We start from the raw sequence: 16,328 nt of genomic DNA on the forward strand, positions 1-16,328 counted from the left end.
CCATAACAGAAACCTTAGGTTTGGTTCAATCTGTAGCACGATTTAAATTGAAAGTTAACTTGCAATTGAGCCGACATATGCCGTGTCTACCGTAAATACAGTCTCTTCTAATGCGGGAACATTGTCACGCTGCAGCGCAAGTCTTCAGCGCTACGGATTGAATCAACACTACCACATGTACACCATCAGAGGTACGTTAACTCACACAGGTCCGTTGATGATGAGGGCCGTCATGACGTTCATATCAGCGATGTACTCCGATAGGTCTGGGTAGGGCAGCTCCAACTCTGTAGACCTGACATGGCAGTACACAGGCCTTTAACACCGTCTCGATAGCATACAGCCGACAAACTTAAAGGCAACTGTCACAAATAGTATTTTCATAATGATGACCTCATAACAACCTACGATGTACGGTTGCTGGGCATTTGCATGTTTATAACCACGGTAACAATTTATCTAAGCACGTATGAGCCTTTACAAGGTGCTATAATAAGTCTAACACTATGATATGTTGAGAGTTAATTGATGCGTCTCACGTGTCCATGCTGTCCTTCTTTGTGTAGATGTGGACGACACCGTTTAGCATCTTGCAGCCGTAGCCTATATCAGGAGGCATACAGGCAGGGTCCTGGTTTTCATAGGGGTGTGTGGCGGAGACAGGAGGATGGACCGTCTGGTCTAAGTCTAGAATAGAATAGAATCAAATAGAATAGAATCAAATAGAATAGAATCAAATAGAATATAATCAAATAGAACGTTAATCAAGTTTGTGTCCGTCGGACACAGAGATTCTATATACCCAAACATTTGGGATGGAACTGGAATGCACAGAGCCAAACTAAACATTTATTTTCACGCTGAATTTCAGTGATGAAATCCTACACTGAGAGATAGTCTATTCTAGCAGGAGGCAGAGGGGGAATAGCACATTTGAAACCACCTCTTCATCTGTAGCTGCTTTGCTTTACCTACCACCTGTTAGTGTATGCATGTAGGTAGATAGGTAGAGGTTGGTAGGTATTCATTTCATATATTTTTTGAACCTTTATTTAACTAGGCAAGTCAGTTAAAACCTCTTAAGGATCTCTACAGATCGGTGTCCCAAACCTCTTGATGGTTGAGCAAATGTGCGCTAATGTGATTAGCATGACATTGCAAAAAACAAGAACATTTCCCAGGACATAGACATATCTGATTTGGGCAGAAAGCTACATTTTTTGTTAATCTAACTGCACTGTCCAATTCACAGTAGCTATTACAGTGAAGGAATACCATGCTATTGTTTGAGGAGAGTGCACAATTATGAACTTAAAAATGTATTAATAAAACAATTAGGCACATTTGGGCAGTCTTGATACAACATTTTGTATAGATATGCAATTGCACATTGCACATGCACTGCTGCCATCTAGTGGCCAAAGTGTAAATTGCGCCTGGGCTCGAATAATTCATTATGGTCTTTCTCTTGCATTTCAATGACGATAGTACAAAATTCCAACAAAAAACGCATGTATTTTTCTTTGTATTATCTTTTACCAGATCTAATGTGTTATATTCTCCTACAGTATTTTCACATTTCCACAAACTTCAAAGTGTTTCCTTTCAAAATGGTATCAAGAATATGCATATCCTTACTTCAGGGCCTGAGCTACAGGGAGTTAGATTTGGGTCCTGAGCTACAGGCAGTTAGATTTGGGTATGTCATTTTTAGGTGATAATTGAAAAGAAGGGGCGGATCCTTAAGAGGTTTTTAAGAACTAATTCTTATTTACAATGAAGGCCTACCCCGGCCAAACCCAGACGATGCTAGGCCAATTGTGCGCCACCCTATGGGACTCCCAATCAGGCTGGATGTGATGCATTCTGGATGTATGTAGGTAGGTAGGTAGGTAGGTAGGTAGGTAGGTAGGTAGGTATGTAGGTAGGTATGTATGTAGGTATGGAGGTAGGTATGGAGGTAGGTATGGAGGTAGGTAGGGAGGTAGGTATGTAGGTAGGTAGGTAGGTAGGTAGGTATGTATGTAGGTATGGAGGTAGGTATGTATGTAGGTATGGAGGTATGGAGGTATGTAGGTAGGTAGGTAGGTAGGTAGGTAGGATAGGTATGTAGGTAGGTATGTATGTAGGTATGGAGGTAGGTAGGTAGGTAGGTAGGTATGTAGGTAGGTATGTATGTAGGTATGGAGGTAGGTAGGTAGGTAGGTAGGTATGTATGTATGTAAGTATGTAGGCAGGTGTGTACGTATGTATGTAGGTATTTATGTATGTGTGTGTACTCTACCTGCAGTAACAGAAGTCTCAGGTATCTCCTCATAGATACCCATATCTAGAGGTCTGTCACTGAGCTCCTCCAGGTAGGTAGGTAGGTAGGTAGGTGTGTACGTATGTATGTAGGTATTTATGTATGTGTGTGTACTCTACCTGCAGTAACAGAAGTCTCCGGGATCTCCTCATAGATACCCATATCTAGAGGTCTGTCACTGAGCTCCTCCAGGTAGCTGGCTGTGGTCCGACAGAAGCTCTGCATGGACAGGCCGATATACTTCTCCCTGATGAACAAGGCCTTCACTACACACTTAGCAGCATCCAGCAGGTCTGTGAAGGGAACCTGGAGAGAAGGGGGCGAGGAGAGAGGGCACAAGTTAGTTCTGCCAGTCCTACTTCTAGCCTCCTACTTCCGGACAGGAAACAGGTAACATGTGTTGACCGTGGTTGGAAGCTGTAGCTGTAGCACAGTTGGTAGAGCATGGTGCTTGTAACGCCAGGGTAGTGGGTTCAATCCCCGGGACCACCCATACGTAGAATGTATGCACACATGACTGTAAGTCGCTTTGGATAAAAGCGTCTGCTAAATGGCATATATAAGCGGTAATGGCTGTTTGGGGGATATTTCTGTGACCTACCCCACATTTCTCCTCTCCAGAGATGGAGACCCGTTGATACTCCTTCTCTCCTTCCCGCTCCATCTCCTTGGGATACAGGTCCATGAATGCCTGGCTCTGCTCCTTCAGGTATCTAACACACCATAATAATGTTTTATTCTATAACGTTTGTCCTACAATGTGATTTTCTGGATTTTTTTGTCTCATTTTGTCTGTCATCGTTGAAGTGTACCTATGATGAAAATTACAGGCCTCTCTCATCTTTTTAAGTGGGAGAACTTGCACAATTGGTGGCTGACTAAATACTTTTTTGCCCCACTGTATACGCTTAGGGAGCTAATGTGAGTATCCTTACTGTTCTCACTCTAGGTCAGTAGCTAGCAGAGCTAATGTGAGTCTCCTTACTGTTCTCACTCTAGGTCAGTAGCTAGCAGAGCTAATGTGAGTATCCTTACTGTACTCACTCTAGGTCAGTAGCTAGCAGAGCTAATGGGAGTCTCCTTACTGTTCTCACTCTAGGTCAGTAGCTAGCAGAGCTAATGTGAGTCTCCTTACTGTTCTCACTCTAGGTCAGTAGCTAGCAGAGCTAATGTGAGTATCCTTACTGTACTCACTCTAGGTCAGTAGCTAGTAGAGCTAATGTGAGTCTCCTTACTGTTCTCACTCTAGGTCAGTAGCTAGCAGAGCTAATGTGAGTATCCTTACTGTTCTCACTCTAGGTCAGTAGCTAGCAGAGCTAATGTGAGTCTCCTTACTGTTCTCACTCTAGGTCAGTAGCTAGCAGAGCTAATGTGAGTATCCTTACTGTTCTCACTCTAGGTCAGTAGCTAGCAGAGCTAATGTGAGTATCCTTACTGTACTCACTCTAGGTCAGTAGCTAGCAGAGCTAATGTGAGTATCCTTACTGTACTCACTCTAGGTCAGTAGCTAGCAGAGCTAATGTGAGTCTCCTTACTGTTCTCACTCTAGGTCAGTAGCTAGCAGAGCTAATGTGAGTATCCTTACTGTTCTCACTCTAGGTCAGTAGCTAGCAGAGCTAATGTGAGTCTCCTTACTGTTCTCACTCTAGGTCAGTAGCTAGCAGAGCTAATGTGAGTCTCCTTACTGTTCTCACTCTAGGTCAGTAGCTAGCAGAGCTAATGTGAGTATCCTTACTGTACTCACTCTAGGTCAGTAGCTAGCAGAGCTAATGTGAGTATCCTTACTGTTCTCACTCTAGGTCAGTAGCTAGCAGAGCTAATGTGAGTATCCTTACTGTTCTCACTCTAGGTCAGTAGCTAGCAGAGCTAATGTGAGTATCCTTACTGTTCTCACTCTAGGTCAGTAGCTAGCAGAGCTAATGTGAGTATCCTTACTGTTCTCACTCTAGGTCAGTAGCTAGCAGAGCTAATGTGAGTATCCTTACTGTTCTCACTCTAGGTCAGTAGCTAGCAGAGCTAATGTGAGTCTCCTTACTGTACTCACTCTAGGTCAGTAGCTAGCAGAGCTAATGTGAGTATCCTTACTGTTCTCACTCTAGGTCAGTAGCTAGCAGAGCTAATGTGAGTCTCCTTACTGTTCTCACTCTAGGTCAGTAGCTAGCAGAGCTAATGTGAGTCTCCTTACTGTTCTCACTCTAGGTCAGTAGCTAGCAGAGCTAATGTGAGTCTCCTTACTGTACTCACTCTAGGTCAGTAGCTAGCAGAGCTAATGTGAGTCTCCTTACTGTACTCACTCTAGGTCAGTAGCTAGCAGAGCTAATGTGAGTCTCCTTACTGTTCTCACTCTAGGTCAGTAGCTAGCAGAGCTAATGTGAGTCTCCTTACTGTACTCACTCTAGGTCAGTAGCTAGCAGAGCTAATGTGAGTCTCCTTACTGTACTCACTCTAGGTCAGTAGCTAGCAGAGCTAATGTGAGTCTCCTTACTGTACTCACTCTAGATCAGTAGCTAGCAGAGCTAATGTGAGTCTCCTTACTGTACTCACTCTAGGTCAGTAGCTAGCAGAGCTAATGTGAGTCTCCTTACTGTTCTCACTCTAGGTCAGTAGCTAGCAGAGCTAATGTGAGTCTCCTTACTGTACTCACTCTAGATCAGTAGCTAGCAGAGCTAATGTGAGTCTCCTTATTGTACTCACTCTAGGTCAGTAGCGCTGTCAGTCTTCATTAACTCCTGTTTGGCTCGCAGAAGGATATCTGGCTCAAACCTGAAGAAGACATAATGAAAAGCTTTTTTAGAGACATCAACATGATCCCATTGGGATTCATGAGGACTGAATATTAACTCCCTCCCTCCCTCTGTCCCTCCCACTATCCCCCTCCCTCCCTCCCACTATCCTTCCCTCCCACTATCTCTCCCTCCCTCCCTTCCTCTCACTCTCTCCCTCCCACTATCCCTCCCTCCCTCCCTCCATCCCTCCCTTCATCCCTTCATCCCTCCCTCCCACTATATCTCCCTCCCTCCCTCCCTCCATCCCTCTCTCTCTCTCTCTCTCTCTCTCTCTCTCTCTCCCTCCCTCTCTCTCCTCTCCCTCCCTCCCTCCCTCCCTCCCTCCCTCCCTTCATCCCTTCATCCCCCTCCCACTATATCTCCCTCCCTCCCTCCATCCATCTCTCTCTCTCTCTCTCTCTCTCTCTCTCTCTCTCTCTCTCTCTCTCTCTCTCTCTCTCTCTCTCTCTCTCTCTCCCTCTCTCCCTCTCTCCCTCTCTCCCTCTCTCCCTCCATCGATCCCTCCCTCCATCGATCCCCCTCCCCCTCTCTTACTTGACATCCTGGCTGATCTGTCTCTGTAGTCGTTGTTGTCTCTCCTCCAGCTGTTCTATGGGACTGTCTTCAGGGAACTCATAAGGGGCGCTGAGCATATCACGCTCTGCTAAGCTGCGAGAGAACAGCTCCTACACGGGCACAGACACACAGAGAGAGTAGCATGTTTAGAGCTTGTTTGGAAATAAACCGTTGTTGTTGTTGTTGTTGTTGTTGTATTATCCTCAGTTATTTTAAATGCAGTTTATCCACTTGTGTGGCTGAAATCGTAAATGTTTTTTTAAAGTCCATCCTTCTATAATATAATATAAATAATAATATATGCCATTTAGCAGACGCTTTTATCCAAAGCGACTTACAGTCATGTGTGCATACATTCTACGTATGGGTGGTCCCGGGGATTGAACCCACTACCCTGGCGTTACAAACGCCATGCTCTACCAACTGAGCTACAGAAGGACCACTATCTTACTCACCTCAGCAATCTCCTTGTACTTGCCGTCCATGGAGGTGCGTAGGTCAATGGTCTGTTTCAGCGCTACGGGGATCCCTGGCAAGGAATGCTGGGAAGTCAGGAGGTGGCGGGCACCACGGGGGTCAACTAGAGAGGGAGGGAGGGAGGGAGGGAGGGACAGTGGGAGGGAGGGAGAGGGAGGGGAGGGAGAGAGAGAGGGGAGAGAGGAGAGGGGGAGGGAGAGAGAGAGAGAGAGGAGAGAGAGAGAGAGAGAGAGAGAGGGTGAGAGGGAGAGGGAGGGAGAGGGAGGGGAGAGGGAGGAGAGAGAGAGAGAGAGAGAGAGAGAGAGAGAGAGAGAGAGAGAGAGAGAGAGAGAGAGAGAGAGAGAGGGGAGGGAGAGGGGGAGGGAGGAGAGAGAGAGAGAGAGAGAGAGAGAGAGAGAGAGAGAGGAGAGAGAGAGAGAGAGAGAGAGAGAGAGAGAGAGAGAGAGAGAGAGAGAGAGAGAGAGAGAGAGGGAGAGGGGGGAGGGAGAGGGAGAGGGAGAGGGGAGAGAGAGAGAGAGAGAGAGAGAGAGAGAGAGAGAGAGAGAGAGAGAGAGATGTGCAAAGTGTTATGTTCAGTCGTCCTGCACCAAATCAGATCTACGTTTTCTCATTTCTGCTATGCTTAGCCAACTCCACAGTTTCATCCAGATGGTTGTTGTTCCCCAGCCTGACGGTCACTACAGTACACTGGGCAGTGAAGAAACAGTAACCCAGCCCAGTGCTTGAGGTCTGAGCTCAGCAGTTGTTTCTACTTCCCGAGTCCAAACAGACAAAGGACCAATCAGGTGCAGCAGCCATGTTCCAAGCCTACCGTTTTCACCCCATTCTGGGAACTTTGAGGGTTTATGAAATAGCCCCTCTGGTAATTTAATAGGATCTCAATGGGCCCTTTATTGTTGCCAGGCTGCCAGCACAATATTCAAAGTCTCTATACTGATCTGAGCTAGCCTGGCTATTACTGAACTCGTAGTTTTTGATGGGTAAATTTGCGACTACAGTAACCAGACCTGGGCCGAATGGGGACAGATCGTCGAAGCTAGGATGGAAGGAAAGGAGATGAGAGACGCTAACATTAACATAAAGTGAATACAAAATGATTGAAAACAATTCAGACAAGCAAACAGGGAGCCAGCCAGCCAGACACACAGACAGACAGACAGACAGACAGACAGACAGACAGACAGACAGACAGACAGACAGACAGACAGACAGACAGACAGACAGGGATATAGTTCACCCTCATGTCCCCCAGAGTGTATTTAGTATTTAGTGGTCTGTGTGTGTAACAATATAATTCTCCCCTCCCAAACAGAGGACTAGGATCTAAATTATTAATGTTCCTGTTGAATATTTAATCCCTGGCATCCAGCCGCTGAAGTGCTAGGATGTCTGAGGGACTGCTGCCCGCCAGTATACTCACACAGTGCATATAGTACCCAGGTACTTACAGTTGTATGATTGCTAGCTACATTATAACTTTCCTTCATCTACTCTGCTGTTTCATGTAAGCATGTAAATGGTAAGACTAGAGTGGGAATGTGTTTTGACAGTAGTGGTCAGCCAGAGGTCAGTGGTGGGTATGACAGTAGAGCTGAGTCCACCGGGTTTCTCTGTATCTAATCCAGCTGTGTGTGTGTGTGTGTGTGTGTGTGTGTGTGTGTGTGTGTGTGTGTGTGTGTGTGTGTGTGTGTGTGTGTGTGTGTGTGTGTGCGTGTGTGTGTTTGTGTGTCTATGTGTGTATGTGTGTGTGTGTGTGTGTGTGTGTGTGTGTGTGTGTGTGTGTGTGTGTGTGTGTGTGTGTGTGTGTGTGTGTGTGTGTGTGTGTTTGCGTGTGTGTGTGTGTGTGTATGTTTGCGTGTGTGTGTGTGTGTGTGTGTGTGTGTGTGTGTGTGTGTGTGTGTGTATGTTTGCGTGTGTGTGTGTGTGTGTCCAGCAGCAAAGACAGCAGATCTCTCCTCCACTGGAACTGTCCTGCATGTATCTAATCCCCTAATGGCTGCTATATTTATATCATCAAACGGTTACATAACTCCCCATCCACACAACACACACCAGGGAGAAACTAACCCCAGCTGGAAGGTTTCACATGCAGAAACAAACTGTAATGGACAACAAGGGGCTCTGTGAGTTCTATGGAAATAATCCATCGACATGTGGTGTGATGCTGAACCATTACTGTGGTTTGATGCTGAACCATTACTGTGGTGTGATGCTGAACCATTACTGTGGTGTGATGCTGAACCATTACTGTGGTTTGATGCTGAACCATTACTGTGGTGTGATGCTGAACCATTACTGTGGTTTGATGCCGAACACTGTGGTGTGATGCTGAACCATTACTGTGGTGTGCTGAACCATTACTGTGGTGTGATGCTGAACCATTACTGTGGTGTGATGCTGAACCATTACTGTGGTGTGATGCTGAACCATTACTGTGGTGTGATGCTGTGGTGTGATGCTGAACCATTACTGTGGTGTGATGCTGAACCATTACTGTGGTGTGATGCTGCACCATTACTGTGGTGTGATGCTGAACCATTACTGTGGTGTGATGCTGAACCATTACTGTGGTGTGATGCTGAACCATTACTGTGGTGTGATGCTGAACCATTACTGTGGTGTGATGCTGAACCATTACTGTGGTGTGATGCTGAATGCCCATTACTGTGGTGTGATGCTGAACCATTACTGTGGTGTGATGCTGAACCATTACTGTGGTGTGATGCTGAACCATTACTGTGGTGTGATGCTGAACCATTACTGTGGTGTGATGCTGAACCATTACTGTGGTGTGATGCTGAACCATTACTGTGGTGTGATGCTGAACCATTACTGTGGTGTGATGCTGCACCATTACTGTGGTGTGATGCTGAACCATTACTGTGGTGTGATGCTGAACCATTACTGAACCATTACTGTGGTGTGATGCTGAACCATTACTGTGGTGTGATGCTGAACCATTACTGTGGTGTGATGCTGAACCATTACTGTGGTGTGATGCTGAACCATTACTGTGTGATGCTGAACCATTACTGTGGTGTGATGCTGAACCATTACTGTGGTTTGATGCTGAACCATTACCTGAACCATTACTGTGGTGTGATGCTGAACCATTACTGTGGTGTGATGCTGAACCATTACTGTGGTGTGATGCTGAACCATTAGTTCTGTGGTGTGATGCTGAACCATTACTGTGGTGTGATGCTGTAGGTGGAACCATTACTGTGGTGTGCTGAACCATTACTGTGGTGTGATGCTGAACCATTACTGTGGTGTGATGCTGCACCATTACTGTGGTGTGATGCTGAACCATTACTGTGGTGTGATGCTGAACCATTACTGTGGTGTGATTTGAACCATTACTGTGGTTTGATGAACCAATGCTGAACCATTACTGTGGTGTGATGCTGAACCATTTGTATTGTATTTATTATGGATCCCCAGATGGCAGCAACTAACAGCAAAATGAGGCAGTTTATACAGGGTTCTCCACCACTACCACATATCTACAATACTAAATCCATGTGTGTGTGTGTACACATGTTATTGAGAAGATCTGTGTCTGGAAGTGCTACTTCACAGTCCCCGGGTTCCATTAAGGTGTATTTCATTTTTTAAATCTAATTTTACTGCTTGTGTGTTGCTTGATGTGGAATAGAGTTCCTGTACACATGGGAAGAGACCTCTGGTGGCATGTCTTGTGGGGTATGCATGATCCCAGGGTTCAAACAGACAGCTTGGTGCATTCAACATGTCAATAACTCTCACAAATACAAGTAGTGATGAAGTCAATCTCTCCCTCACTTTGAGCCAGGAGAGATTGACATACATAAGATTAATATTAGGTGTACATCCAAGAGCCAGCCGTGCTGATCCTGTTCTGAGCCAATTGCAATTGGCTCCTCCCATGTATAGGAACTTCCAGCCAGGATCTCCTCCCATGTGTAGGAACCCTTCCAGCCAGGATCTCCTCCCATGTGTAGGAACCCTTCCAGCCAGGATCTCCTCCCATGTGAGGAACCCTTCCAGCCAGGATCTCCTCCCATGTGGTTCCTACACCTCCCATGGGAGGGATCTCCCCATGGCTGCCAGGATCTCCTCCCATGTCCATTCCACGCTGCTTGGGCCTTTTTTGTTCCTACACATGGGAAGAGGTCCTGGTGCAGCGTGGTACGTGTTCATGGTAGATTTAATTAATGAAACGGAACACTAGAACAAAAAAAACAGTTCTGTCTGGTGCAGACACACAAACTGCTGTAAGGGTTCCTACACATGGGAGAAGATCCTGGCTGGAAGGGTTCCTACACATGGGAGGAGATCCTGGCTGGAAGGGTTCCTACACATGGGAGGAGATCCTGGCTGGAAGGGATCCTACACATGGGAGGAGATCCTGGCTGGAAGGGTTCCTACACCTGGGAGGAGATCCTGGCTGGAAGAGTTCCTACACATGGGAGGATATCCTGGCTGGAAGGGTTCCTACACATGGGAGGAGATCCTGGCTGGAAGGGTTCCTACACATGGGAGGAGATCCTGGCTGGAAGGGTTCCTACACATGGGAGGAGATCCTGGCTGGAAGGGTTCCTACACATGGGAGGAGATCCTGGCTGGAAGGGATTCCTACACATGGGAGGAGATCCTGGCTGGAAGGGTTCCTACACCTGGGAGGAGATCCTGGCTGGAAGGGTTCCTACACATGGGAGGATATCCTGGCTGGAAGGGTTCCTACACATGGGAGGAGATCCTGGCTGGAGGGGTTCCTACACATGGGAGGAGATCCTGGCTGGAAGGGTTCCTACACATGGGAGGAGATCCTGGCTGGAAGGGATCCTACACATGGGAGGAGATCCTGGCTGGAAGGGTTCCTACACATGGGAGGAGATCCTGGCTGGAAGGGATCCTACACATGGGAGGAGATCCTGGCTGGAAGGGATCCTACACATGGGAGGAGATCCTGGCTGGAAGGGTTCCTACACCTGGGAGGAGATCCTGGCTGGAAGGGATCCTACACATGGGAGGAGATCCTGGCTGGAAGGGTTCCTACACATGGGAGGAGATCCTGGCTGGAAGGGATCGCCTCCCACGGGAACAGGTGGAGGCATCCAGGAGAGCGGAGGCAGCAGGTAAAGGGAGCCAGCGCTTTGAGGGAACACGGCTGGCAAGGAAGCCCGACATTCCTAGCCGTGTCCTCAGTGCATACGCAGACCAGCTGGCTGGGACCTATTCAATCAATCTCTATCCCAGTCTGCTGGCCCCACATGCTTCAAGATGGCCACCATTGATCCTGTTCCCTTGAAAGCTAAGGTAACTGATCTAAATGACTATCATCTCGTAGCACTCACTTCTGTCATCATGAAGTGCTTTTGAGAGACTAGTCAAGGATCATATCACCTCAAGCCTACCTGACACCCTAGACCCACTCCAATTTGCTTACTGCCCCAATAGGTCCAGGGACGATGTATTCACCATCACACTGCCCTATCCCATCTCGACAAGAGGAATATCTATGTAATAATTCTGTTAATTGACTACAGCTCAGCATTCAACACCATAGTACCCACCAAAGTCAGCAGTAAGCTTGAGACCCTGTGTCTCAACCCTGCCCTGTGCAACTGGGTCCTGGACTTTCTGACGGGATGCCCCCAGGTGGTGAGGGTACGAAACAACATCTCCACCCAGCTGATCCTCAATACTGGGGCCACACAAGGGTGCACAAGGGTGCATTCTCAGCCCTCTCCTGTACTCCCTGTTCACCTATGACTGCTTGGCCATGCATGCCTCCAACTCCAACAATTACCAACAACGACGTTAACTTGAGTGTAGGGGGCAGGATTTTAGTTTTTGGCTAAAAAACGTACCCATTTGAAACGGCCTATTTCTCAGGCCCAGAAACTAGAATATGCATATAATTGTCAGGTTAGGATAGAAAACACTCTAAAGTTTCCAAAACTGTCAAAATATTGTCTGAGAGTATAACAGAACTGATATTGCAGGCGAAAACCTGAGGAAAATCAAACCAGGAAGTGCTGTGTTTCCTGAAAGCTCTCTGTTCCATTGGATGCCTTGCCTCCATTTAAAGGGATATCAACCAGATTCCTTTTCCTATGGCTTCCTCAAGGTTTCAACAGTCTTTAGACATAGTTTCAGGCTTTTATTTTGAAAAATGAGCGAGAAAGATAACATTGCGTCAGTGTTTGGTGTTCGCAGAGTTTTGCTTGCGCAACAGAGTGGGGCAGCCATTGTCTCTCCTGACTGAAAAAAGCAACAGCCCCGGTTGTTTATATATTTTAAAAACAACCTGAGGATTGATTTATAAAAAACGTTTGACATGTTTCTGTGGACATTACGGACACTATTTGGAATTTACGTCTGCGATGTCATGACCGCTCGAGCCTGTGGATTTCTGAACATAACGCTCCAAACAAATGGAGGTATTTTGGATATAAAATCATCTTTATGGAACAAAAGGAACATTTATTGTGTAATTGGGAGTCTCGTGAGTGCAAACATCTGAAGATCATCAAAGGTAAGCGATTTAATCTATTGCTTTTCAGACTTTCGTGACCAATCTACTTGGCTGCTAGTGTTTGTAATATTTTGTCTACTGAGAGAGATATTCTTACATAAACGCTTGTTATGCTTGCGTCGAAAAGCTTTATTGAAATCTGACATGCCAGGTGTATTAACAACAAGCTAAGCTGTGTTTTGCTATATTGCACTTGTGATTTCATGAACATTTAATATTTTTAGTAATTTAATTTGAATTTGGCGTGCTGCAATTCAGCGGGTGTTGATGAAAATGATCCCGCTAAAGGGATGGGTGTGTCAAGAAGTTAAACAGCTTCTATCTCAAGGCCATCAGACTGGTAAACAGCTTCTATCTCCAGGCCATCAGACTGTTAAACAGCTTCTATCTCCAGGCCATCAGACTGTTAAACAGCTTCTATCTCAAGGCCATCAGACTGTTAAACAGCTTCTATCTCAGACTGTTAAACAGCCATCAGACTGTTAAACAGCTTCTATCTCAAGGCCATCAGACTGTTAAACAGCTTCTATCTCAAGGCCATCAGACTGTTAAACAGCTTCTATCTCAAGGCCATCAGACTGTTAAACAGCCTTAACAGCAGACTGTTAAACAGCTTCTATCTCAAGGCCATCAGACTGTTAAACAGCTTCTATCTCAAGGCCATCAGACTGTTAAACAGCTTCTATCTCAAGGCCATATCAGCTTCTATCTCAGGCCATCAGACTGTTAAACAGCTTCTATCTCAAGGCCATCAGACTGTTAAACAGCTTCTATCTCCAGGCCATCAGACTGGTAAACAGCTTCTATCTCAAGGCCATCAGACTGTTAAACAGCTTCTATCTCAAGGCCATCAGACTGTTAAACAGCTTCTATCTCAAGGCCATCAGACTGTTAAACAGCTTCTATCTCAAGGCCATCAGACTGGTCAACAGCTTCTATCTCAAGGCCATCAGACTGTTAAACAGCTTCTATCTCCAGGCCATCAGACTGTTAAACAGCTCCTATCTCCAGGCCATCAGACTGTTAAACAGCTTCTATCTCAAGGCCATCAGACTGTTAAACAGCTTCTATCTCAAGGCCATCAGACTGTTAAACAGCTTCTATCTCCAGGCCATCAGACTGTTAAACAGCTTCTATCTCCAGGCCATCAGACTGTTAAACAGCTTCTATCTCAAGGCCATCAGACTGTTAAACAGCTTCTATCTCAAGGCCATCAGACTGTTAAACAGCTTCTATCTCAAGGCCATCAGACTGTTAAACAGCTTCTATCTCAAGGCCATCAGACTGTTAAACAGCTTCTATCTCAAGGCCATCAGACTGATAAACAGCTTCTATCTCAAGGCCATCAGACTGATAAACAGCTTCTATCTCAAGGCCATCAGACTGTTAAACAGCTTCTATCTCCAGGCCATCAGACTGTTAAACAGCTTCTATCTCAAGGCCATCAGACTGTTAAACAGCTTCTATCTCCAGGCCATCAGACTGTTAAACAGCTTCTATCTCAAGGCCATCAGACTGTTAAACAGCTTCTATCTCAAGGCCATCAGACTGTTAAACAGCTTCTATCTCAAGGCCATCAGACTGTTAAACAGCTTCTATCTCAAGGCCATCAGACTGTTAAACAGCTTCTATCTCCAGGCCATCAGACTGTTAAACAGCCATCACATAAAATTGAGTGGCTGCAGTCGACATACTGATTCAAATCTCTAGCCACTTAATAATTCAAATGTGGATGTAATAAATGTATCACTGGTCACTTTAAACAATGCCACTTTAGATAATATTTACATACCCTACGTTACTCATCTCATATGTATATTCTGTACTCTATACCGTCTACTGCATCTTGCCTATGCCGTTCGGCCATCGCTCATCCATATATTTATATGTACATATTCTCATTCATTCCTTTACACTTGTGTGTATAAGGTGGTTGTGAAATTGTTAGATTACTTGTTAGATATTACTGCATGTTAGATATTGTTGCCAACAGACTGCATGGTCAGAACTAGAAGCACAAGCATTTCGCTACACTCGCATTAACATCTGCTAACCATGTGTATATGACCAATAACATCTGCTAACCATGTGTATGTGACCAATACAATTTGATTTGATTTGATTTGATAATCACGTAGCCAGTTGTGAAGAGAAATTATCCTGTTAATTAAGCTCAATGTCGCTATTCAGAGAGGGCACTGGGCCAGATATGATGGGCCTTTTATTAGTGTCTAGCAGAGAGTCAATCAGCTCTTTAAAATCCAGTTTCAACTGTTCAGAGCTGCCCTTCATAATGTCATTAAAACCGACATAGACTATGATAGAATCAATGTCCAAGTCCTGACGTAGTCCATTCGGGAGCAGCTTAGTAATGCCATTTACTCGAGCTTCGGGGGTAGGACATTGTTTTTGCATCAGGAACAGTCACATTCCTTACCATGGAGCTGCCCAGAATTATTTTATTTATTTTTATTTCACCTTTATTTAACCAGGTGACGGGCCGAAAGTATATAGAATGGTGTCGTCTGCGTAGAGGTGGATCAGGGAATCGCCCGCAGCAAGACCAACATCATTGATATATACAGAGAAAAGAGTCGGCCCGAGAATTGAACCCTGTGGCACCCGCATAGAGACTGCCAGAGGACCGGACAGCATGCCCTCCGATTTGACACACTGAACTCTGTCTGCAAAGTAATTGGTGAACCAGGCAAGGCAGTCATCCGAAAAACCGAGGCTACTGAGTCTGCCGATAAGAATCTGGTGATTGACAGAGTCGAAAGCCTTGGCAAGGTCGATGAAGACGGCTGCACAGTACAGTCTTTTATCGATGGCGGTTATGATATCGTTTAGTACCTTGAGTGTGGCTGAGGTGCACCCGTGACCGGCTCGGAAACCAGATTGCATAGCGGAGAAGGTACGGTGGGATTCGAGATGGTCAGTGACCTGTTTGTTGACTTGGCTTTCGAAGACCTTAGAGAGGCAGGGCAGAATGGATATAGGCCTGTAACAGTTTGGGTCCAGGGTGTCTCCCCCTTTGAAGAGGGGGATGACTGCAGCAGCTTTCCAATCCTTGGGGATCTCAGACGATATGAAAGAGAGGTTGAACAGGCTGGTAATAGGGGTTGTGACAATGGCGGCGGATAGTTTCAGAAATAGAGGGTCCAGATTGTCAAGCCCAGCTGATTTATACGGGTCCAGGTTTTGCAGCTCTTTCAGAACATCTGTTATCTGGATTTGGGTAAAGGAGAACCTGGAGAGGCTTGGGCGAGGAGCTGCGGGGGGGCCGGAGCTGTTGGCCAAGGTAGGAGTGGCCAGGCGGAAGGCATGGCCAGCCGTTGAGAAATGCTTGTTGAAGTTTTTGATAATCATGGATTTGTCGGTGGTGACCGGGTTCCCTAGCCTCAGTGCAGTGGGCAGCTGGGAGGAGGTGCTCTTGTTCTCCATGGACTTCACAGTGTCCCAGAACTTTTTGGAGTTGGAGCTACAGGATGCAAACTTCTGCCTGATGAAGCTGGCCTTAGCTTTCCTGACTGACTGCGTGTATTGGTTCCTGACTTCCCTGAACAGTTGCATATCGCGGGGACTGTTCGATGCTATTGCAGTCCGCCACAGGATGTTTTTGTGCTGGTCGAGGGCAGTCAGGTCTGGAGTGAACCAAGGGCTGTATCTGTTCTTAGTTCTG

At 46.1% G+C, this 16,328-nt stretch overlaps 1 protein-coding gene across 1 annotated transcript in view; it reads right to left on the reverse strand.

Moving 5' to 3' along the window:
* LOC118374619 (AMP deaminase 2-like) overlaps positions 1–16,328 on the reverse strand; it is a 99,322-nt gene that overhangs the window by 29,621 nt on the left and 53,373 nt on the right. The window contains exons 2-8 of the mRNA XM_052482628.1: positions 6,102–6,226; positions 5,626–5,756; positions 5,000–5,068; positions 2,907–3,018; positions 2,425–2,611; positions 540–687; positions 206–295 (exon numbers count right to left, since the gene is read on the reverse strand). Coding sequence (XP_052338588.1) covers positions 206–295; positions 540–687; positions 2,425–2,611; positions 2,907–3,018; positions 5,000–5,068; positions 5,626–5,756; positions 6,102–6,226 — 862 coding nt within the window. The remainder of the gene's footprint in view (positions 1–205; positions 296–539; positions 688–2,424; positions 2,612–2,906; positions 3,019–4,999; positions 5,069–5,625; positions 5,757–6,101; positions 6,227–16,328) is intronic.

This window comes from Oncorhynchus keta, chromosome 27, assembly GCF_023373465.1.
Source record: "Oncorhynchus keta strain PuntledgeMale-10-30-2019 chromosome 27, Oket_V2, whole genome shotgun sequence".
Lineage (NCBI taxonomy): Eukaryota > Metazoa > Chordata > Actinopteri > Salmoniformes > Salmonidae > Oncorhynchus > Oncorhynchus keta.